This window comes from Saccopteryx leptura, chromosome 2 (genome assembly GCF_036850995.1).
Source record: "Saccopteryx leptura isolate mSacLep1 chromosome 2, mSacLep1_pri_phased_curated, whole genome shotgun sequence".
NCBI classification, from domain to species: Eukaryota; Metazoa; Chordata; class Mammalia; order Chiroptera; family Emballonuridae; genus Saccopteryx; species Saccopteryx leptura.
The window spans coordinates 243,897,998-243,922,630 of NC_089504.1; the positions used below are offsets into that span (position 1 = coordinate 243,897,998).

Below are 24,633 nucleotides of genomic sequence, written 5' to 3' on the forward strand. Positions count from 1 at the left end.
ACTGCTGTTGAGTACCAGGTGTCTTTATAGGGTGAGAGAAATTATCTAGAATTAGGTAGTGGTGATGGTAGCTCAAACTTGTGAATATACTAAAAAATCCACTGAATTGTGCATTTTAAAATGCTGACTTTTATCAATTTTTTAAAATTGCCAAGAAATTTATATAAAAATTTGTAATTATTCTAATGTACTACCCCCCCCATCGGAACCTTTCCTGCAGTGTGTGCTCACTTGAATCAAAGTAGTAGATTCAGCTGTTATATTTTTAAGATTTCTTTTTCTTTAAAATAGACCTAAATGTCGTTATACCTTGAAATCAGCTTGATGGAAGTTCTTATTACTTTGTTCTATCATTGGATTAGGTAAAATAAAAATTGATAAGTGGTAAAATTAGGCTTCTTTTGTGCCAGGCACCCAGGGCCTCAGTTTTAGAGATTCTTTTCTCTAAAAGAACGTGAGGTGTCCTGTAGATATGTACACTTCAGGGACCATTGATTCTGTGACTTTTCTCGGCATGTCTTTAGGTGCATGCCTCAATAATTCCTGTTCATCTTTTTTTCTTCCCTTAAAAATAATCTGCTTTAATTGAGCCAACATAATTAATGAAGTAGCCAAGTGTCAAGATAGCCACAACTTTTATATTACTGAGGATTCCACGACTTGTAATTTCTCTAGCTGTGGCTCCATTTTGAAGTCTTACAGAGAAATTGGGCACTACTTTCTTGACTGAGTGCATGAGGGTTTTTACTCTGTTTTCTGTAGCTCCATTGAAAAATATTTGCCCCCTGCCTGAACAGGCAGTGTCACAGTGGATAGAGCGTTGACTGGGACGCAGAGGAACCATGTTTGAAACCCCAAGGTCGCCGGCTTGAGCGTGGGGTCACTGGCTTGAGTTTGGGATCATAGACATGTCTGGCGTGAAGCCCAAGGTTTCTAGCTTGTGCCCAGAGTCGCTGGCTCGAGCAAGGGGTCACTCGCTCTGCTAAAGTTCCCAATCAAGGCATATATGAGCAAGCAATCAATGAATAACTAAGGTGCTGCAACAAAGAATTGATGCTTCTCATCTCTCTCCCTTTCTGTCTGTCCCTATCTGTCCCTCCCTCTGACTCTCTCTCTGTCTCTGTCAAAAAAAAAAAAAAAAAGTTTGCCCCAAGTACTTAATTCCTACTCATCTTACAGTTGGCAGGTGTCAGGTAAATATTACTGCCCTAGGGGTGCCTTTCTTGACCACCTACATCATCATGTCCCCTATTTCACATCCTGTTATAACTTCCTGTATTTCTTTTTCATAGTACTTACGACTCTTGGCAGTTTCACTTTTTTTAAACTTGATTTTTGTCTCTCTACTAGATTGTCAGCTCTATGGGGCAGGGCTGGCTTTGTTGTTGTTGTTTTTGTTTTTGAGTCACTGAATCTGTTTTTACTCCCCATGTTCCATACCTAGAACAGCATCTGGCACACAGACTAGGCATTCTCCAAGTATGAATTAAATGAATAAGTAAATAAATAAAACCAGTGTTGTTGATATTATTATCACTTACTAGAAAGTGTTAAGCTTTCATTTACTCTGTGAACAGTCATTCAGATCCATCCCTGTTCTGCTTTTCTTCAGTTGCATTCTGTTGTGGTCATAGGCCTCAAGAGTTAGAGTGAGGGGTCCAGTAACATTTCAGCCTCTCTGGTAAGGTTGGCAGCAGTCTGCCTTCCTAGAATGTCAGCGCCAGGAGGGCAGGGGTTTTCGTCTGCTTTGTTCACCTCTGCATCCCCAGTCCTAGCACCGTGCCGGGGACGTAGGAAGTGCTCAGTCAGTTTTCATTCAATTGGCCTGAATAAAAATCTGGCCAATTAAAATTGTTTGCACAGAGCAATAACATTGAGAACATCCTGCCAGAAGTCAAAAAGCAACAGGAAAACTAGTTCTTAAAAAATTAGAACCTGTGGGTGAAGAGTGAGGCTTATGTGAGGTGCTCACTCTAGGGTGCCAGCCTCCCCGTGATGGACTTGACCGAGCTGCCCAAGTGCACGGTGTGTCTGGAGCGCATGGACGAGTCTGTGAACGGCATCCTCACCACGTTGTGTAACCACAGCTTCCACAGCCAGTGTCTGCAGCGCTGGGACGACACGACGTGAGTACCCTGCCAAAACCCACCCTTCCCCGGAATTAACAGTAGCCACCACCAAAACGAACCTTTCCAAGTATTTTACTTTTTGGATCTGGGTTCACATGGAAGGACCTTCCACTTTTCATTTTTGCTTTCCCAAGTTCACATGGCAGTCAGCATTCTTAGACAAATTCCTTTTTAATATGCTGATTCTGGATCCTTGTGGAATTTCCCAAGGCAGTAGATTTGTTTCCTCCCAGTAGCCCAAGAATGAGGAAAAAAAATAGAGTGAAGCTTAGCTTTGAGGCTCTTAAACTAAAATTAAACCTAGGTCTAAAAGCTTGTTTATTTCCTGTACTTGATTATTTATTATTTTAATTTATTTTTTATAGAGACAGAGAGTGAGTCAGAGAGAGGGATGGACAGGGACAGACAGACAGGAATGGAAAGAGATGAGAAGCATCAATCATTAGTTTTTCATTGCGCGTTGCAACACCTTAGTTGTTTATTGATTGCTTTCTCATATGTGCCTTGACCGCAGGCCTTCAGCAGACCGAGCAACCCCTTGCTGGAGCCAGCGACCTTGGGTTCAAGCTGGTGGGCTTTTGCTCAAACCAGATGAGCCTGCGCTCAAGCTGGCGACCTCAGGGTCTTGAACCTGGGTCCTCTGCATCCCAGTCCAACGCTCTATCCACTGCGCCACCGCCTGGTCAGGCTCCTATACTTGATTTACTTCAGCTTCCTTATCCACTGGCCTGTACCAATCTGATATCTAAGATGTATCACTGCTAATAAACATGACGCATGCTGATGGCTCAGTGGCCAGTAGTAATAGCAGTCACTGAGTATGAGGTGCTCATGTACCTGCAGTGTCCTGTTTCCCTGTGCAGCAGAGGCCTTACTTGTACGGTGGGGTTGTGCAGATAAAGAACCTATTCCTTTTTTTTTTTTAAATCAAGCATTGTTGCTCCCTTTGCAAACTGCACTGTGGGACTTAGCTAGAAAGGCAGATCAGACCTTGGCCTCATGGGTTTTCCAGTATAGAGAGAAAGAGGCAGAATCAAATAATTATATAAATGTGAAGTCATAGCTGTAATAGGGGTTACAGAGGAGCAGTAGGCAGCATTGTGACTGGAGAACTAGGCTCTGACACAGCCAGAGCTGTCTGGGGAGTGACTTCTGAAGGAGGAAGAGGAGGAGTTACCCAGGATGAAGGGGGAACCTGAGAGAAGGCAGTGCAGGGGAGTAGGTGGGGTAATCACAGGAAGGGGGGGGGAGGGACACCTAAAGCCCAGAAGTTAGGAGGGGTGAAAGTTCATAGGAATCTGTTCTCTGCAGTGACTAGATGAATGCCAGGTTTCACAGAGCAGGGACCTGGTCTGACTTGTTCACTTGATATGCCCTTCACACCTAGCCGGAGACCTGGTACATAATAGGAGCTCAGAAAATATTCTTGAGCAAATAAATAAACTTGAGGTTTTCTGTTGCTTTTTTTTAGCTGGAAAAGAATCTTGCCCCAATTCTGTAGAGTCCTCAGTTAATTCTGTGGTGTCATTTGCGAGAATTGTCCAGGTTTAACTTTGCTTTGAATAAAGCCACGCAGTTATGTGCATTCTGTGAAGTGCTTGTTTATTATCTTGTGTCCAACTGCTATACTGTGTAAGTTCTGGACACTTCTTTGTTCCCTGCCACTCTGAATTTAGTTTCAGTACAGGTTAATTGCCATAGAACCATAGCATTTTACACTTGATCTTAGCCCAAAGGCCAAAAAGTGATAGAACCATAGCATTTTAAAGTGAGAAGTTTCCTGAGGTCCAGAAATGATAGTGTCTCAGCTAGAGAATGCCAGAACTGGGACTAGAATTCAACCTCCTAACAGAGGTGAAGGCAGTTTCTTCAGCAACTTCTGAGCCTTAGTATATGCACAGTATAGCAGGGAGAGAATCAGAAACAGATCCTCCTCAGGACAGTGCAGTCTGCTAAGGGGCTTTCCCCACGTAAGAAATGCGTACAGTGCAGGGAGAGAGGGAGAGATTGGAGGAGATAGTGAGGGTTCCCCCATGAAGGTGGTCAGGACAGGCTGCTGGAGAAGGCAGCATGGATACCAGGTCTTAAAGGGTGTTTTTTTGTTTTGTTTTGTTTTTTGACAAATGGAGGTGTCAGGGAAGGGCATTCCGGGAAGGTTTCCCCAAATACTTCCTCAAGAAAATTAGATGACAATTCACAATCTTTTTTATTTTTTTTATTTTTTTATTTTTCCAAAGCTGGAAACGGGGAGAGACAGACTCCCGCATGTGCCCGACCGGGATCCACCCAGCACGCCCACCAGGGGGCGATGCTCTGCCCCTCCGGGGCGTCGCTCTGTCGTGACCAGAGCCACTCTAGCGCCTGGGGCAGAGGCCAAGGAGCCATCCCCAGCGCCTGGGCCATCTTTGCTCCAATGGAGCCTCGCTGCGAGAGGGGAAGAGAGAGACAGAGAGGAAGGAGAGGGGGAGGGGTGGAGAAGCAGATGGGCGCCTCTCCTGTGTGCCCTGGCCGGGAATCGAACCCAGGACCCCTGCACGCCAGGCCGACGCTCTACCACTGAGCCAACCGGCCAGGGCCCACAATTATTTTTGAAGGGGAGAGCAGGAAGAATTGAATAAACTATTAATTATTATTATTATTATTTTTAGAAAGATGAGATGATACATCATAGAGTGTTAGTTGTATAATACAAACAAGTTTATTTTACTTTTTTATTCTCAGGATCATACTTACATTCCAGAAAGACCGTTCTGGCACAACAGAGAAAATTCTATTTCAGAATTAGTTGTTTTATTCAGCCACACTGCAGCCACCACAGGATCAAAGGGATGACAGAGAACTACTTTCTAGCTTTGACAAGATGCCTGCTGCTTACCAGCTGCCCTTTTGTTCTTTCTTCAAGTTGTCTCTGTCTTTTCTTGATACTAAAGAAAGAAACAGACTAGATCCTTTAACTTTCTCTTAGGAAACACAGACAGACTGTTCCTTAATTTATGACAAGAGCTTAGTGTTTTTCTTACTGATTTCCTTTTCTTGGTTTTATTTGTGCAATTGGGTAACAAACTGATACTAGTTGTATCTTGAGTATTCTTGTTGCCAATTCAGTTTGCCTCAACTATATATAATTCACTTGGTATCATTTTTGCTTATCTGACAAAAAATACTGGCCTGACCTGTGGTAGCGCAGTGGATAAAGCGTCGACCTGGAAATGCTGAGGTCGCCGGTTCAAAACCCTGGGCTTGCCTGGTCAAGGCACATATGGGAGTTGATGCTTCCTGCTCCTCCCCCCATCTCTCTCTCCTCTCTCTCTCTCCCTCTCTCTCTCCTCTCTAAAATGAATAAATAAAATAAAAAAAAATACTAATGGCTGGTATTTAACTCTGTTACTTTGTCTTGAGTATAATAGAAAAGGGTTAATGGATTTTTCAGTGTCCCCCATTTTTCATCTTTATTGAGGTATTGATAGTCAGAAATTATATATTTAAGGTGTATCACTCCATCTGATATACATTTTGAAATATTCACCACAACCAAGCGAGTCAACATATTCATCACTTCATACCTTTACCATTTCCCTTTTTTTGTTTCTTTGTTTTTGTGGTAAGAACGCTCAAGATCTACCTTCTTAGCAAATTTCAAGTGTACAGTATAGTACTGTCAACTGTTGTCATATTGATGTACACCAATTCTGCAAAGGTACTCATCTTCCATAACTGAAACTTTGTACCCCATGACCTCCTCTTCCCTGGTAACCACCTTTCTGCGTGTATCTATGACTTTGCCTTCAGTGCCATTTATATTGGCTTTTCATAAGTTGAAACCTGTGTACTCACAGAGCACTGTTTCTTCCACATGATTTCATTGTATGGAAATGTCATGTGCATTTCAGGAAGTACGTTAACTTTTTTTTTTTAAGTTGGTGAAGTTTCCTGTAAATTTTAGTTCCAACTCTTAGCAACCTTGAGAGGACAAAATACATTTTAAATTATTCAAACCAAAGTAGGGATAAGATAGAGTGTTTTTAAAGTAAAAATACCTTATGGATAACCAAACATGAAACAAAACTAGTAACTTGTCTCAAGTCCCTGAGTCTAACCTGTAGATGTTCTTTGACAGTAGAGTGGGAAAAGGTATGAGGCTGACCAAGATTTCTCTTTTCCTCTGCTTTATCAAGATTTTGTATTTTTTTCATTTTGTTTGCAAATAGCTTCGGAAGTGTCTTTTTTAGTGATTTTTTTAGTTGGGATAAAAATATGTAAGAGGGAGGATTAAAAATTCAGTTTTTTACTTTTGGGTTGTGTAACAGCTGTTTTATATTTAATCAGTATCATTATCTTCTGGTGTCCTGGACAGGTGCCCTGTCTGCCGGTACTGTCAGACTCCAGAGCCAGTAGAAGAAAATAAGTGCTTCGAGTGTGGTGTTCAGGAAGTAAGTAATGGGTGGTGGGAAAGAATAATGAACACAGCTTTAATTGTCTGGGCTTTCTTCTTCCCTGCATGGCTTAAATTCTTGTAAATTCTTTTTTGGGACTGATTTTTTGTCTTTTTTGTCTCGTGTCAGGCAAGAAATATAACTATGGAAATTATTTGACTTCTAAGCAAAAAAAATTTTTTTTTTTTTTTCATTTTTCCGAAGCTGGAAACGGGGAGGCAGTCAGACAGACTCCCGCATGCGCCTGACTGGGATCCACCCGGCATGCCCACCAGGGGGCGATGTTCTGCCCCTCTGGGGCATCGCTCTGTTGCATCCAGAGCCATTCTAGTGCCTGAGGCAGAGGCCACAGAGCCATCCCCAGCGCCCGGGCCATCTTTGCTCCAATGGAGCCTTGGCTGTGGGAGGGGAAGAGAGAGACAGAGAGGAAGGAGAGGGGGAGGGGTGGAGAAGCAGATGGGCGCTTCTCCTGTGTGCCCTGGCCGGGAATCGAACCCGGGACTCCTGCACGCCAGGCCAACGCTGTACCGCTGAGCCAACCGGCCAGGGCCAGCAAAATATTTTATTCTTTGAAAAACCTTAGACACTTCTTGATAAATTAACTTTTTCTTGTTATTTACATAGAGTTCCATTAAAATCAGAGTGAGGAAATGATCCATGAAAGCACCCTTGCTTGTTGAGTTTTAAAATACAGTTATTCAAAACTCTAGATCTTAGTTCTGTGTCAGCCTCGTTCCTACCATGAGTGGGGCAGGTCATGTGTTTTTATTTACCGAATTAAATCATACCTTCTTTCTGGCAGAACCTTTGGATTTGTTTAATATGTGGCCACATAGGATGTGGACGATATGTAAGTCGACATGCTTACAAGCATTTTGAGGAAACCCAGCATACGTATGCCATGCAGCTCACCAACCATCGAGTCTGGGACTATGCTGGGGGTGAGTGCCACTCAGTCTTGAATTTGGGTTCATTCTGTATGAACACTTCTTCAGACTCTCTTCATTTTCTCTCACAGCTTGAAATCTTCCTGATAGCTGTGGCAGTTTAGAGCCCTGTAGGGCAGTGGTCCCCAACCCCTGGGCTGTGGACCGGTACTGGTCCGTGGGCCATTTGGTACCGGTCCGCAGAGAAAGAAGAAATAACTTATATTATTTCCGTTTTATTTATATTTAAGTCTGAACGATGTTTTAATTTTAAAAAATGACTAGATTCCCTCTGTTACATCTGTCTAAGACTCACTCATGATGCTTGTCTCGGTCACATGATACATTTATCTGTCCCACCCTAAAAGCCGGTCCGTGAAAATATTTTCTGACATTAAACTGGTCTGTGACCCAAAAAAAGTTGGGGACCACTGCTGTAGGGCACCATTTCCTGTGAATGGCTTGAGTTGCCTGTTATAAAGAGAGTAATACTTTCCCTCTCACTCTTTTTTAAATTCAAATGAATTAGCTCACTTTTAAAGAAATACTGCAATTTAGCTCTATAAAAAAATTGTTAGTGAAAGAGAGACAGGAAGGGAGAGGGATGAGAAGCATGGACTCCTAGTTGTGTCACTTTAGTTGTTCATTGCTTCTCATATGTGCCTTAGTGGGGGGGCTCCAGCTGAGCCAGTGACCCCTTGCTCAAGTCAACGACTTTGGGCTTCAAGCTAGTGACCTCTGGGCCCAAGCCAGTGACCCCTTGCTCAAGTCAACGACTTTGGGCTTCAAGCTAGTGACCTCTGGGCCCAAGCCAGCAACCATGGGATCATTTTGATGATTCCACGCTCAAGCTGGGAAGCCTACACTCAAGCTGGATGAGCCCGTGCTCAAGCCAACAACCTTAGGATTTTGAACCAGGGACCTCAGCATCCTAGGTCAACACTATCCATCACCAGTCAAGCTATAAAAACAAAAATCTATCAGAAGAGAATGGAGACCCTTTTCATTCTGAGACCTTGGTTGACTCATTCTTTTCTTTAGATAATTATGTCCATCGACTGGTTGCAAGTAAAACAGATGGAAAAATAGTACAATATGAATGTGAGGGTGATACTTGCCAGGAAGAGAAAATAGATGCCTTACAGTTAGAGGTAAGATAAGTTATTAGTTATTACTAAGTAACTATTGCTACTGCTTTTTACTAAATTTCTATTACTGCTGTGAAGGATTATTGAAATATTTTTATTCTGATTTTCTTCTCTGAAAGTCTAATTTTTGCTTTGCATTATTTTCAGTGTGATGTTGTGAGTTGTCTCAAGTTCAGTATTAAGGTTGTACTCTGTAGCTGCAATGAAACTGGAATTTAGACTCTTCCTGTTGGCATTATGTCAGCAGTTGGAAACTGAGTGGACTTGGTCAGAATGAGGAAACCCCCTTAGTATCTGTCAATGCCTGAGGAGCTTATCCCTATACATTGGACTGGCATTTTATGAATTAGAGGTTTATATAGACAAATATATACCCAAAGTGTCTGTTTTCTAATTTGACACTTGTATACCTAAAACCATTTTGGGGGGTATTCATGTATTTGAAGAAACAACAAAAATGAACACAATCTGATTTTTCTCCGTAGCAGTAAATCCCATCTACTATGAAACTGGTGTCACGTAAATTTTGTTAATGAAGAAGTTTAACATGAGTCCTGTTTTATATAAATTTCAAAATGATTGTTTTAAAAACAAATACCTTAACCTTGGGAGGAGATGGACATTTGAAAACTTGCTCAACTCCAGACTTTCAAGGTCTGATAGATCAGTAGAGTGGCTTAAAATAAGGCTGGTGTTGTTACCATTAATAAACCGTGCTGAGGTACCCACTTCCTCCCAGGAGCATTCCCACACCTTCCCCATCTCCTCTGTCCCAGCTCTTCTTTCTCCTCCAGTATGTTTTCCTTGCCTCTCTTTCTCTTAAGCTCTAAGGACCCCACAACACTTGCAACCAGGATCAGCGGGCAGCGGCAGCTCATCCCAGGCTCACCCCCTGAAGCTGTCTCCAAGGCCCCCCTTTCTCCGACTTCCCAGTGTGGGCTGCTTTCCCATCAGGTTTTCAGTGAGTTGAAGCAGCCCTGCCTAGGCTCTCCTGCTGCTTCTTTGACCTTGTCCCTTCCTTATTTCACTTTCCTGAGCTCTGTAACTAGTCTGGGCACTCCTTCTCTCTAGTGAGTTGCCCGCTTACTCCCTTCTAAGTGCATGGCCAATAAATTCTTGCTTTTCCTGCTGCAAAACAAACAATAATAAATTATGTTGATATGACAAAAGTTCAAACCTTTTACATTAACTTTTGAGAATAAGTAACCCTTCCACAATAACTGTAAGTATGTCCATTCGGTGAATATTTATTGAGGGCTGTTGTCTGTCAGCCACTCTTCCTGGTGGTGGGATTGCAGCATTAATCGAACTGCCTGCCCTCACGGAGCATACGTTCTGGTGACACACATTCTCCCAATTGGCCTTTTTCCCTGTTGCACTTCTGTAGCCTGCAAACATGTTTAGCTCTCTTCTAGTCTCCTAGAATAGTCTTTCCAAAATGCAGATGTGATCTGGCCACTCCTTGTAATACCACATTCTCAGTGTAATACCCCAGAGCCTTGCATAGATCCCATCTCTCCATATGCTACATTGCAGTCTCTTTAGTGTTATTTCTTCTCTGAAGAGACCTGACCATCCACAGTTCACATCAGGGTCCAGTAGTTCTATGGAATCAGACCTCTGTCTTTCTGTCTCCTTCTCCTGTCTCTCAAGAACCCTCTCAGATCTACTTTCTTTCAGAAGTCCTCCCACACCCTCCAGTCAGAAGCCATCCATCCTTTCCCTGCATTACACAGCACTGCTCATGTCGTCAGGAAGCAAACATTTCTAAACACCCACTGTGTGCCAGGCCCTGGGGGTACAGAAATAAAGATATAACCCTTGCTTTTCAAAGAGTTCCCAGTCCAGTCCAGGAAGACAGGCAGATAAGCTGGTGATTAAGTGCTTTGTGCTATAAGTGCTATTAATGATAGGAATGGTGCTGAGAGCTGAGAAAGGGGGTGCTTAACCCAAGGCTGGGAGGGGCTAGGACAGCTTCCTGCAAGAGGGGTGAGGTGGGATTAGATGAATGAGCTGATCTGAGTTACATTTTCATATAGAAACCATGTGGTTTTTCTTAAAGTCAGCTTGAACAGGACCATAAGGTGTTTTTACTATACATTTCTGTTTGTCCCTGACTAGATTGTAAACCCTGGGAAGACAGGAGTATAATTGTGGTTTAGGGAGTAGAGTGGAACTAAGGTACATTATATATTTTGATGGTTACTCTTATTCTTCTGTAGGTTGTTAAAAGTCAGGTTTTAATTGGATTTCAGAGACTGACGGCAGTGACTTATGTTTTATTTACTCTGTTTCCAGTATTCATATTTACTAACGAGCCAGCTGGAATCTCAGCGAATCTACTGGGAAAACAAGATAGTTCGGATAGAGAAGGACACAGCAGAAGAGGTAAGTTTCTGGTTTAGTGGCTGCTGAAGTGCCATGTGGCCCGGTAGTCTGATGTAAGGTGAAAAAGCAAAGTATTGGGACAGAATCTTAGAATCTTCCTTTTTAGTCTGATAGGTGAAGAATTGTGTTGCTTCTAAAAAAAAACCCTTTGTTCTACATGTGTCGGTTATATCTCAGGAGAGCTGGAATTTGGGGGAAGAAAAAAGAAAACATGAATTTGGGATCATTTGGCTCATCCCAGTAACCTTAAACTCTAGAGAAGTGGTGGGTTGTCATATTATTAGAGACTTAGCCTATGAAGGCAATATCAGGGAATAAGCACGTCTAGACCACAATGAGAATGACAATCAAAAAGATAAAGAGGAAGAGATGAAAATACTTTATTGTAAATGCAGCCAAATCAGTATAATTTAAGAAGGGGAGAATTAATGAATCAAGAGGAAGATGTTAAAATCTTGTACGCTGAGCTCTATACCTAACTTAAGGAAGAAATAAAATACCTGGCATGTACCCTAAAAAAAAGAAACCTTGAATTTAAAGGCTTTAGTATTTGGGGGCTTGGGATTAAGGTTTTCTAGTTCCTTGTGTAATTCTATTTAAAAAATGTAAGTGAGGGGCCCTGGCCGGTTGGCTCAGCGGTAGAGCATCGGCCTGGCGTGCGGGGGACCCGGGTTCGATTCCCGGCCAGGGCACATAGGAGAAGCGTCCATTTGCTTCTCCACCCCCCCCCCCTCTGTCTCTCTCTTCCCCTCCCGCAGCCGAGGCTCCATTGGAGCAAAGATGGCCTGGGTGCTGGGGATGGCTCCTTGGCCTCTGCCCCAGGCGCTAGAGTGGCTCTGGTCTCGGCAGAGCGACGCCCCCTGGTGGGCGTGCCGGGTGGATCCCGGTGGGGCGCGTGCGGGAGTCTGTCTGTCTCTCCCCGTTTCCAGCTTCAGAAAAAAAAAAAAAAAAAAGATGTAAGTGAGGGTTTGTAATTTGAGTCAGCCAGTTGGTTTGTCAACTTGGGAACAGCTGCTTTATTTAAGGAGCTGAACGTGGACCTCTGAGGCAAAAAGATGTTACTTCAAAGTTAATGGAAACAAAACTGGGTAGAAATGCTGGAACTTCATTGATCACCGTGGTTCCTTATTGGTCTAGGACAGTGGGCTTCAGATTTTAACAAAGATGCCATTTAAAAAAAAGGTGCTATTCACTACTCCAACATTTAAAAGGGAAAAGTTATGAAATTTTGGTAGAAACCCAGATGGAGGGCCCAGGGCTCCACCGCCTTGGATTTCCCTTTGTCTCCAGCATTATAGGGAACCCAGAGGATTCCAAAGAGCAGGGGTCCCCAAACTACGGCCCACGGGCTGCATGCGGCTCCCTGAAGCCATTTATCCAGCCCCCACCGCACTTCCGGAAGGGTACCTCTTTCATTGGTGGTCAGTGAGAGGAGCATAGTTTCCATTGAAATACTGGTCGGTTTGTTGATTTAAATTTACTTGTTCTTTATTTTAAATATTGTATTTGTTCCCGTTTTGTTTTTTTACTTTAAACTATGTGCAGTGTGCATAGGGATTTGTTCATAGTTTTTTTTATAGTCCGGCCCTCCAACGGTCTGAGGGACAGTGAACTGGCCCCCTGTGTAAAAATTTGGGGACCCCTGCCAAAGAGGGTGTTTGGGAACCAGTGAGCACTGGAGGGTTCGCGTATAATTAGAATTCTAGGACCATTTTCTGGACCTGCAGACGGTGTTCATAATTCATTGATTCCCGTAATATTAAAGAAAGGCTTTGAAATTTTTTTTTTGTTTGTTTTTTTGTTTTTTAAAGAGACAGAGAGAGTCAGAGAGAGGGATAGACAGGGACAGACAGGAACGGAGAGAGATGAGAAGCATCAATAATTAGTTTTTCGTTGTGCATTGAGACACCTTAGTTGTTCATTGACTGCTCTCCCATATGTGCCTTGACCATGGGCCTTCAGCAGACCGAGTAACCCCCTGCTCGAGCCAGTGACCTTGGGTCCAAGCTGGTGAGCTTTTTGCTCAAACCAGATGAGCCTGTGCTCAAGCTGGCGACCTCAGGGTCTCGAACCTGGGTCCTCGGCATCCCAGTCTGACGCTCTATCCACTGTGCCACCACCTGGTCAGGCGGCTTTGAAATTTTTTAAATGATTATTTTAATAACTTTGTGGATTCCCACCACTGTTGAGCTGGGGTTAGGGCTCACCTCCAAGTAGGATCATCTGGAGCTTAGCAGGCAGGTCTGAACTCTCACTTTATGCCAGGCTCATGGGCCCCAGTTGCTAGGAACACCTACAAATGAGGAGAAATCAAGTTTTTAAAAATAAGGATTGGCCCTGGCCGGTTGGCTCAGTGGTAGAGCATCGGTCTGGCATGCGGGGGACCCGGGTTCGATTCCCGGCCAGACACATAAGAGAGGCGCCCATTTGCTTCTCCCCCCTCCCCCCTCCTTCTTCCTCTCTGTCTCTCTCTCCCTTTCCCACAGCCAAGGCTTTATTGGAGCAAAGATGGCCCCGGGCGCTGGGATGGCTCCTTGGCCTCTGCCCCAGGCGCTAGAGTGGCTCTGGTCTTGGCAGAGCGACGCCCCAGAGGGGCAGAGCGGCGTGCCGGGTGGATCCCGGTCGGGCGCATGCAGGAGTCTGTCTGACTGTCTCTCTCCGTTTCCAGCTTCAGAAAAATACAAAAAAAAAAAAAAAAAAAGAAGGATTAATACCGACTCTAAAATGATCTTTAGTTAAAAGTTCCTGATGAAATTCTTACAAGAACCTTCCAAGCAATGGCAAAGCCTTTCCAGAGGCATTCAAGTTCTGAATAGGACTTGATTGGAGTACATGGGGAAAGGACACGCCTCTGACAGCACTTGGGAGAGAGCACTGGTAGCTGCCACTTGGTGTCAAGTTATGGACTCCCGGGGAGGAGGAGCGCTGGCAACCCAGCAGCCTCACTAATGGGTTTTCCACGGGCTGCACCAGCGTGACCACCTAAAGCACTTCCTGCAGACCCTTGAGAGCTAAGCTCAGGATTCTCTCTGCCTTTTAAGATTCTTTAGGATTAACTGCATTCTCTAACTCATGCCCATGAAAAGTTGAGGGGCGGGCAGGGAAGTTAAAAACTGTGAAACTTGTGTTTACATTTAGATAGGGGCAAGATGGAGGCAAGAACTTATGTATTTCCGATGGCTTTAGGCGACCCCTGTGTTTTGGGTCGTGACCCACAGGTTGAGGACCCCTGACTTAAAGGGCTTGAAAAGGATGTTTTGTTTTCTGATGACAATTGTTGCTTACTCATAAGTGAATGGATGATGCAAGCCTTTTGTTCCTGCCACTGCCCTCCTTTTGACCAGTCCTCTGCCTGTTGGCACCTCCAGCAGCAAAGCATGTGCAGGGATTAGCAGTAACCGACTGTGGGTTTCACTGACAGAGATTCTTGTTCATGGGCCTCATAAAAAGTTAATGTGGGGGTGGGGAGGGAATGAAGGCTGAAATCTATTGTGAACTTCAGTTGTAGTACCAGTACTATATAGCATGTGAGCAGAGTCTGTTCTAGAAAATAAAGCTCATATCCACTTGAAATTCTTAGTTTTTTTGTTTGTTTGTTTTTTAACAGACAGAGAGAGAGTCAGAGAGAGGGATAGACAGGGACAGACAGACAGAAACGGAGAAATGAGAAGCATCAGTCATTAGTTTTTCGTTGCACATTGCGACACCTTAGTTGTTCACTGATTGCTTTCTCATATGTGCCTTGACCACAGGTCTTCAGCAGACCGAGTAACCGCTTGCTCGAGCCAGTAACCTTGGGTCCAAGCTGGTGAGCTTTTGCTCAAACCAGATGAGCCCTCGCTCAAGCTGGCGACCTCGGGGTCTGGAACCTAGGTCTTCCACATCCCAGTCCAACGCTCTATCCACTGCGCCACCACCGGGTCAGGCGAAGATTCTTAGTTTTAATGGAGTTGTGTCTGAAGAACACAGATAGGCTGTCAGGACAGGTGAATTCCCCTCAAAATACAGCTTTTCTTTTTGGACCTCTAGATCATGTTATCAATCGTTTTTTTCCCAACTGTACTGTGAAATGAGTTTGAACCACAACCAGCATTTTTATAAAACAGAATAGGATAGGTGTAAAATAACAGTGTGTGTCACATTTAATATCGTTTTGTGAAACTCCTTTTCAAGTGTTTGTGTGTGTGTGTGTGTGTGTGTTTATGTACCACGTGTTTTGGGCTAATGGTCAACTATTTTAAAAAGCACTAATTTAAACCATTGTAACATTCATCTATAGCAGTATTAAAAGGCTTTTTGGGGTTACTTGTATTTTTCATTTTGGCTTAAGTATCTGGAATGACCAAAACATTACCATTTGATCCCATTTCTGTCCTTTCCAATTTCTCTAAACTAACAGGAATCGGTTTAGGAGAAAATGTCAAAAGGACCTGATGGTCTTTTATTTTAAAGCAATATTCAGGAGAAAATGAATACCAAACTAGAATTAAAGCAATTTTAAAGCTATTTTTATGACAGAAAAACTTCTAGAAATATCCCGTTAACTGCCTGTTTTTCCAAACTTAATGGTAGTTAGTTATAAACTTAATTTCTCCAAAGCAGTTATTTTCTTATTATTAAAAAAAGGGATGGGGGCAATGCTTTTAGAGACCTGCTGGGTGGGCCATATGGCAAATGTATAAAAAGAAAGTGTTTAAAGCAGTAGTGGCCCTTTCTCTGGGATGATGTATGCATCCTAGATCTCTGCTGAGTTTAGATCTTGCCCAGAAATCACTTTTCCTTCGCTATACAGCTTTGGCCTCCTGTCTGGTGCAGAGAGAGGTTCAGAACTTGGCTTGGGGGCCATACTTGTGGTCCAGACCTTTAGTACACTCTAGCTAGGTGAACTTGGATGTATTGCCTCACCTTTCAGTAAGCCTCAGTTTCTGTAAAAAGTTGACATATCTAAGTCATAGGCATGTTATAAGGAGATACCGCTTATAAAACACCGAGCAGGTGCCTGGGCCATAGGATTTAAATTCTGTTACTTTCATTCCCTATTATTATTGCCTCATGCTTTACCCAGCCTCACTACTTCCCCTTCCCACCTAATCTCCTCATGTCCTGAGACCAGTAAAGTTGTGGCATTTCCCAAGTCTGTAGATGTTCACACCTAAATAATCTAGTGTCGGCCTAGCTAGACTTCAGACTTTTGTCTAGGATTACTGCCATCTGACACATAATATGGCAGAATTTTCAATTCCCTTAAGTTTTTAAGACAATGTGATTTGGATTAGTTCTATATATATTGCATTTATAAATGAACTCAGTAAAACAAGAACCAATTATGTTCCATATGGCTTTATGATACATGAGAAATTTAATAGTAAGTTGGACGTGGGGAACCCCAAACAGAATCAGTTATCACATATTTCTTAGGCTAGGTGAGTCTCTTGGATTATTTGGATAATTGATTTTGTAAGGTAATCTTAAGAGGGAAAAAAATGATGGTGAGTTAAGAATGGGAGGCCCTGCCCTGGCTGGATGGCTGGGTTGGTTAGAGCTTCGTCTCAAAGGGCAGGGGTTGCTGGTTTACCCTTTGTCTGGGCACATACAGGAACGAATTGGTGTTCCTGTCTCATTTTCTCTCTCTCTCCTTTCCTCTCTCTCTCAAAATCATTTTAAAAATATGCCTGACCTGTGGTGGCGCAGTGGATCAAGCGTAGACCTGGAACGCTGAGGTTGCCGGTTCGAAACCCTGGGCTTGCCTGGTCAGGGCACATATGGGAGTTGATGCTTCCTGCTCCTTCTCCCTTCTCTCTCTCTGTCTCTCTTCCCTAAAAAAATGAATAAATTAAAAAAAATAAAATAAAAAATAAAAAAGAGGCCCTGTTCTAATGTCTTTGACATACTATCTCCTGTCCTGCTGTTTGAAGCTCTTTCTTTACTTTCAAGCAGCTTCACTTAACGTTCAGAGCTCCTGGTCCCTTTTGTTCATCCTGGGATAGAGAAATAGTAAGAAAAAAAAGGATTTCTCAAGGTTTTTTTTTTTGTTTGTTTGTTTGTTTTTGGTATTTTTCCAAAGCTGGAAACGGGGAGGCAGACTCCCGCATGCGCCCGACCGGGATCCACCCGGCATGCCCACCAGGGGGCGCTGCTCTGCCCATCTTGGGGCGTCGCTCTGCCGCAATCAGAGCCATTCTAGTGCCTGAGGCAGAGGCCACAGAGCCATCCTCAGCACCTGGGCAAACTTTTGCTCCAGTGGAGCCTTGGCTTCGGGAGGGGAAGAGAGAGACAGAGAGGAAGGAGAGGGGGAGGAGGAGGGGTGGAGAAGCAGATAGGCGCTTCTCCTGTGTGCCCTGGCCGGGAATCGAACCTGGGACTCCTGCACGCCAGTCCGACGCTCTACCACTGAGCCAACCGGCCAGGGCTGATTTCTCAAGTTTTTTATTCCTACTACAGGAATTCTTTTTTTTTTAATTTACTCATTTTAGAGAGGAGAGGGAGAGAGAGAGAGAGAGAGAGAGAGAGAGAGAGGAGAAACAGAAAGAGAAAAGAGGGGGAGGAGCTGGAAGCATCAACTCCCATATGTGCCTTGACCAGGCAAGCCCAGGGTTTCGAACCGGCAACCTCAGCATTTCCAGGTCGATGCTTTATCCACTGCGTCACCACAAGTCAGGCCTACTACAGGAATTCTTTAAAATGACTGTCTTATCTTTTCTAAGTTTGGGTTGTCAAGTTATACATAGGTAATTGGGGAAAAAAATATTTGAGAAGTTAGCCCCAAAGGCCACACAACCTTGTCTTTGTGAAATGAAACTGATCTCTGTTTGCTTTTTCAGATTAACAACATGAAGGCTAAATTTAAAGAAACAATTGAGAAGTGTGATAATCTGGAGCACAGACTAAATGATCTTCTAAAAGAAAAGCAGTCGGTAGAAAGAAAGTAGGTATAATTGGTTTAATCTTCAAAGTAGGTATTTTATTGTAACAGCAACATAAACAGTTAATTTCCTTCATTCCTAAGGAAATACTCATTTTCAAGTATATCACCAGATTTTTAGGGGTCTACCTTTATGTGAAACACACTTACTGTTACTTATTATAAAAAACATGTTTGCCCTGGCTAGGTTGCCAGGTCACCAGGTCATTCAGTTGGTTAGAGGGTTGTCCTTATATGCCAGGGTTATGGGTTTGATCCCCGGTCAGGGCACATACAAGAATTAACCAATGTAACAACAAACTGATGTTTCTTTCTCTCTTCTCTTCCTTTCTCTCTAAAATCAGTCAATCAAGAAATTTTTTAAAAGACCCACAATGTTTTATGCCAGGTGGATGCTGTGTGGAATACAGTGTTCTCTCCTGATATTTGTGTGCCTATGATATGCGCCACTATCTTCCACTTTTGCCTGTAGAAAGTAATTTCCTTGTGCCCAGAGCCTGTAGCTTCTATGAGCCATAGTGGCTGAGAAATGGCAGTTAGGAAAGAGACTGTGTCTTAGTTGGCAGTGGCACGTGTTCTGACCTTGGACAGTAATTAAAGGCCAAAGATGTTGAACATGGAGCAAACAACTCATGAACAGCATGACTAGAACATAACTTGACTACTGTTATATGGGAAGACAATCGCTACGGATTGAAATTGCCTTTCTTGTTTAAGTTATACTCACAAAAATAACTGGATTTTCACCTCTGGACAGATGAATAAAAATAACCTTCAGGGGGATAATTGTTCCTTAAAAAGTTTTTTTTAATAGAACTTTTATCTTGGAGTAAATTTAGATGTACAGAAGTTATAAGGATAGCACAGAGAGTTCCCGTTTTTTGTGTGTGTGTGAGATAAAAAACTATATAACATAAATTTTTCCACTTTACCAATTGCAAGTGGCATTAAGTATATTCACAATGTTGGGCAACTGGAACCAGTATGTTTCCAAAATTTTTCATCACCCCATTCAAAAACTCTTTACCAAAGGTTTTTAACTGTTGTAAAAACACTGCAACATGCCTGACTAGGTGGTGACGCAGTGGATAGAGCATCAGACTGGGACTCAGAGGACCCAGGTTCAAAACTCCGAGGTCACGGGCTGGAGCACAGGCTCATCTGGTTTGAGCACAGCTCACCAGCTTGAACCCAAGGTCACTGGCTTGAGCAAGGGGTCACTGAGTCTGTTATAACCCCCCCCCCATCAAGGCACATATGAACAGCTAAGGTGTCACAATGAAAAATTGATGCTTCTCATCTCCCTCCCTTTCTGTCTGTTCCTCTCTCTCTCTGTCACAAAAACAAAAACAAACTGCAACATTAGTAGAAATAAAAATTTTTTAAAATCCTCCTATACTTTTATCACCCTAATAAATTGAACTGTATTGGCTTGACCTGTGGTGGCACAGTGGGATAAAGCGTCAACTTGGAACACTGAGGTCGCCGGTTCAAAACCTTGGGCTTGCCTGGTCAAGGCACATATGGGAGTTGATGCTTCCTGCTCCTCCCCCTTCTCTCTCTCTCTGTCTCTCTCTCTCACTCCTCCTCTAAAAAATCAATAAATAAAATATTAAAAAAAAATTGAACTGTATTAAAGAATTAAAAAGTTAAAACTGGAAATTTTCCTAGATCTCAATATCTGGAGGTTACCATTATTAATGGCACCAGTGACTATTTCCTCTTGTAGATCTTTTGCTGTACCTATGTAAGCATCTCACACACAGCATCTTTTCTTCTACAAAATCAGAATAATATTAGGTATTCTATTTGGTAAAATACTCTGTTTTGGAGGGGGGTTTTTGTTTTGATTTTTTTGTTTGTTTTTGTTTTTTGCATTTTTCCGAAGCTGGAAACGGGGAGGCAGTCAGACAGACTCCATGCACCCGATTGGGATCCACCCGGCATGTCCACCAGGGGGCGATGCTCTGCCCCTCTGGGGCATCGCTCTGTTGCATCCAGAGCCATTCTACCGCCTGAGGCAGAGGCCACAGAGCCATCCTCAGTGCCCGGGCCATCTTTGCTCCAATGGAACCTCGGCTGCAGGAGGGGTTAGAGAGAGACAGAGAGGAAGGAGAGGGGGAGGGATGGAGAAGCAGATGGGCACTTCTCCTGTGTGCCCTGGCCGGGAATCGAACCTGGGACTCCTACACACCAGGCCAACACTCTACCACTGAGCCAACCGGCCAGGGCTCTTTTTTCTTTTTTGTGTGTGCTGGCACATTTAGCTCTATCTTTATCTTTGTAACGGCTATGTGTACCCCATTGTGTAGCAGTCCCATAACTTCAAGCAGTTCCCATTGAAGGACATGTTAAGTTGTCTCAAATTTTAAACAACGTTGCAATGAGCCTCCTTTTTTTTTTTTTTTTTTTTTTTTTAATTTTAATTTTATTTATTCATTTTAGAGAGGAGAGAGAGACAGAGAGAGAGAGAGGAGAGAGAGACAGGGGGGAGGAGCTGGAAGCATCAACTCCCATATTGTGCCCTGACCAGGCAAGCCCAGGGTTTCGAACCGGCGACCTCAGCATTTCCAGGTCGACGCTTTATCCACTGCGCCACCACAGGCCAGGCTTTTTTTTTTTCATGAAGTGAGAAGCAGGGAGGCAGAGAGACAGACTCCCTCATGTGCCCAACCAGGATCCACCCGGCATGCCCACTAGGGGGCAATGCTTCACCTATCTGGGGTGTTGCTCCCTTACAACTGGAGCCATCCTCAGAGCCTGGGCCAACTTTGCTCCAATGGAGCCTTGGCTGTGGGAGGGGAAGAGAGAGATAAAAAAAAAAGGAGAGGGGAAGGGTGGAGAAGTAGATGGACGCTTCTCCTGTGTGCCCTGACCAGGAATCAAACCCGAGACTTCCAATGCTGGGCTGATGCTCTACCACTGAGCCAACCGGCCAGGGTGCAATGAGCCTCTTTCTCCATGTGTCTTTCAGCACTGTGGAGTATAGCTATTTTATAGGATACTGTATTTTTTGCTCCATATGATGCAGTTGACCATAAGACACACCTAGAATATTAAGGAGGAAAATAAGAAAAAAATATTCTGAACCAAGTGGTGTGTTAAAATATTTAATGAAATACCGTATTTTTTTGTTCCATAAGACACACAGGCATTTTCCCCTCAGCTTTTGGGTGGAAAAAAGTCTGTCTTATGGAGCGAAAAATATGTCAAGTTCCTAGGAGTAGACTAGCTGTGTCAAAGGGCATATGAAATTGACTTTTTAGTCATCTCCAAGTTGACTTTGAGAATTTGTACCAGTTCACACTCCAGTGCCATGTGTGGGAGTGCCTCTTGCCATGTGTGAGCTGGTTGGCATTCTGATGTAAAACAAATGGTGTTTAAGTTTGTGAGTCTTTACTTATGAGTAAGATTGAGCATCAAGAATAGGGCACTCCCTGTTCTTGAAAACCCTTCTCCTGTAAATGCAGTGAGGTCAGATCACTTGACTCTCCAAGAATGTCACTTTTCCTCATAACTTCTTTATCACCATTACCCTCTCTGAGCCACCGATTTAACCACTGACTACAAAACAGGGAAGCAGTAGTTTTACCATGAGTCACAGAATAGTTTCTTCTATGGAAAATTTTCTATGCTTAAAAAAGAAAAATTATCTTGAAACTATGCTTGAGTTAACTCGAGCAAAATTCTTGTTTTGTGTAGCTGTTGCAATGGCAGCAAACCAGTCTCCCTGAACAGGGAGGGAGGAGTCCACCCTAAATGGATTCTGAGGTCATGACTCCTCTGTTCAATCCCAGAGCAGAAAGGGGACTGTGTCAGCAAATGAAAAATGTGCTTTTGTCTTCCTTTGTTTTGCAAAAGGTGCACTCAGCTAAATACAAAAGTAGCCAAACTCACCACAGAGCTCAAAGAGGAGCAGGAAATGAACAAGTGTTTAAGAGCCAATCAGGTCCTCCTGCAGAACAAGCTGAAGGAGGAGGAGAGGGTTTTGAAGGAGACCTGTGACCAGAAGGATCTGCAAATCACTGAGATCCAGGAGCAGCTGCGTGACGTCATGTTCTACCTGGAGGCCCAACAGAAGATCAACCACCTGCCTGCTGAGACCCGACAGGAAATCCAGGAGGGACAGATCAACATTCCCATGGCCTCTGCCTCAAGCCCTCCCTCTTCCGGGGGCAGTGGGAAGCTGCCCTCCAGGAAGGGCCGCAGCAAAAGGGGCAAGTGACCCTCACAGAAACAGGTGTCCCTGAGACTGTTTTCCCTGGCACAGCTAGGGTGTGCTGGGGCCTAACTGTGAGGGTGGGTCCTAAATAAGTACAAATGAGGATCACTCTGCAGTTGTTTGGATCTTTCATTTGCTGTGTTTGGTGTGATGAATGTAAAGGGTTGAGGACTGGGAGAACTGATGGCAAGGGGCAGTGATTTTTAGAGGGTGGCTGCTTTTTCCAACCTAATAGTTCACTAACCTCAGACATTCTAATGACCATTTTGCCTTCCTACTTAATAGATGCCCCAAATCTGCTGTGTATTTTTCTGTTGTATTTATTGAGTTGATGTTTTTGACATTCAGTTCTGGGTCAGTAGGTAACTTGATGTTACCTAGCACTAAAGCACCAAACCTCCCTGAGGTCATAGCAGCTGCCTTAGAGTGAGGTGAGGTTCCATGAGATTTATGAAACTTCCCGTGCATTAGTCTTCTATCATTGTCATCCATCCCTGCCTCTGGGGAATGGAAGGACTGGTCAAGTGTTATATGAATAGAGGCTGGGCCTGTAAACCAGGCACTGGCTTGTCTCCAGCAGCCATATCATCTTGCTCTAGGGCTAGCCAGGAAAAACAAACAACCCTGGGCAGACTGAGTAGACCTAGTATAGGAAAAATGGTGGTGTTTCCACTTTATTTTTGATGACTCTACACCTCCCTGTGAACCTCAAAGGAGGAGGAAGCTTAATGGTGACTCCAAGACTCAAATCTCAGAGTGAATTTCCTTGCATCTAGCAAGAATGAGTAGGCAGATTTATCATCCGTGTGAAAATGTAGAATGAGGCCTCTAACTATTTTGCTGGGATCAGTATTTTTTGAATGTTTACAAAAGATCAGGCTGCATGTTCATATTGCGGCTAGAGGGAGCTTGGGCAGATTTTCAATTATGCTTTCAAGCTATAACCAAAGGCTGTTTCTAAATCCGAAAATTAGAAGTTTTACAGAGCCCCCTTTACAACAGTCATGTAATGCTTTTTGTGGGCCTACAGAGGGGCTGTGCACATTCTCTAGAAACATCAAATAATTAGTAATGTGCAGTAATGAGCAAAGTTAAAGTAAGAGCTGTTGGAATTTCGCTTCCAAAAGAGGTAGCTGGACAGGTTAACAAGACATACTATTAAATGATAAGTTTTCTGCATATTAGCCAAAGTTCAAATGATCACCTTTCAGAATTTTTTAGCCTATGGTTAGGCCTCATCCCCTTTGACCTAAGTGTCTTACAAGTTACTTGTTAGCACACCAACTGTGTTGTTGATCACCATCCATTGTTGTGGGATGTGCTGCCGCATTTCCCAAAGAACCTTATCTGTAACTGCAAAATGAATGTACTTAAGACATTCTCAATTTTTACTTAGAGCAGACTGACTATAAGTCCCCTTAGGTCCTATTAGATACCACAGATATCCTAGAGCAAGAGTGGGAATGTAAAGCATAACCTAATTCTCTTTCCTATAGAGATTCTATTTTATTTAAAATCTATTTTTACACTAGTTAGAATCCTGCTTTTTTGGCCAAGACTTGTCTTGCGTGTCTGACCTTGCAGAAGCTGAGGTGGATCGTAGCATACTAATGACAAAAACTAGAAGTAGTTTACAAAGCTTGCTCGCTCCTCACTTCCCTGTGATCACCTCCAGCAAGCAGCCCCCCCACACACACACACACACCCCTGCTGGGAGAATGCAGGTTTTCTGTACAGGTGGGATAAATGTTCTGAAAGGCTGTACCCAGGAATGAGCAAGTAGGCAAATATTTCCAGACTACTTAAAGGTTTCTAAAAAATGTTGCAGAAAATAAAAATCTTAAGATACATCCAGAAAATGTTTTTTAAAAAGTGGTTAAAGAGTTTTGTTTGAATATGACAAAATTATATAAGATAGAAGTTAGTGTTTTCTCCAGGATGGACATGAACCACTTAACATATCCATACTACCTTGAACGGTGAAATTGGATTAAAGTAATCAAACTTTGAAATTATTCTGTTTCATGTGAAATTTGTTTTTCTTGTTGATATTTGCTTGGGAGCTTCTATCTACATCTAAGAAAGTATTAGTGGCCTGGATTTCAATCTCACAACAATGTAGTGAGCAGCTAGATTATATTCATCTTTCTGCTGCTTTGCTCCAACTTCCCTAATAAATACCTGAACAGAGACAGAATAGGAAAAAAAAAAATTTAATTTGGAGGATTGGGGTAGGGGAAGATCCAGGCATGACTCTTGCAAACTTAAAAGCAATGAATTTATACACCTAAGACTTTTTTCCAGGCCCAACAAACACCAAGCTGAGATTGTTCTATTTTTAGAAACTGTCACAAATGTGACTTGTTAGGATACTCGGGTTAAGATAAAGCACTGAGTAGCCACCCCCTCCTTGCTTGCATGGTGAAATTGTCCTCATCAAAAAGGCTGAGCCTAAAACAGCCAGC

The 24,633-nt window shown here is 43.2% G+C and overlaps 1 protein-coding gene across 1 annotated transcript in view; it reads left to right on the forward strand.

Moving 5' to 3' along the window:
* Positions 1-24,183, forward strand: part of BRAP (BRCA1 associated protein) — a 34,962-nt gene extending 10,779 nt beyond the window's left edge. The window contains exons 6-12 of the mRNA XM_066370898.1: positions 1,978-2,126; positions 6,484-6,559; positions 7,365-7,503; positions 8,530-8,639; positions 10,935-11,024; positions 17,846-17,949; positions 21,808-24,183. Coding sequence (XP_066226995.1) covers positions 1,978-2,126; positions 6,484-6,559; positions 7,365-7,503; positions 8,530-8,639; positions 10,935-11,024; positions 17,846-17,949; positions 21,808-22,171 — 1,032 coding nt within the window. The 3' untranslated portion in view covers positions 22,172-24,183. The remainder of the gene's footprint in view (positions 1-1,977; positions 2,127-6,483; positions 6,560-7,364; positions 7,504-8,529; positions 8,640-10,934; positions 11,025-17,845; positions 17,950-21,807) is intronic.
* Positions 24,184-24,633: the final 450 nt, after the last annotated feature.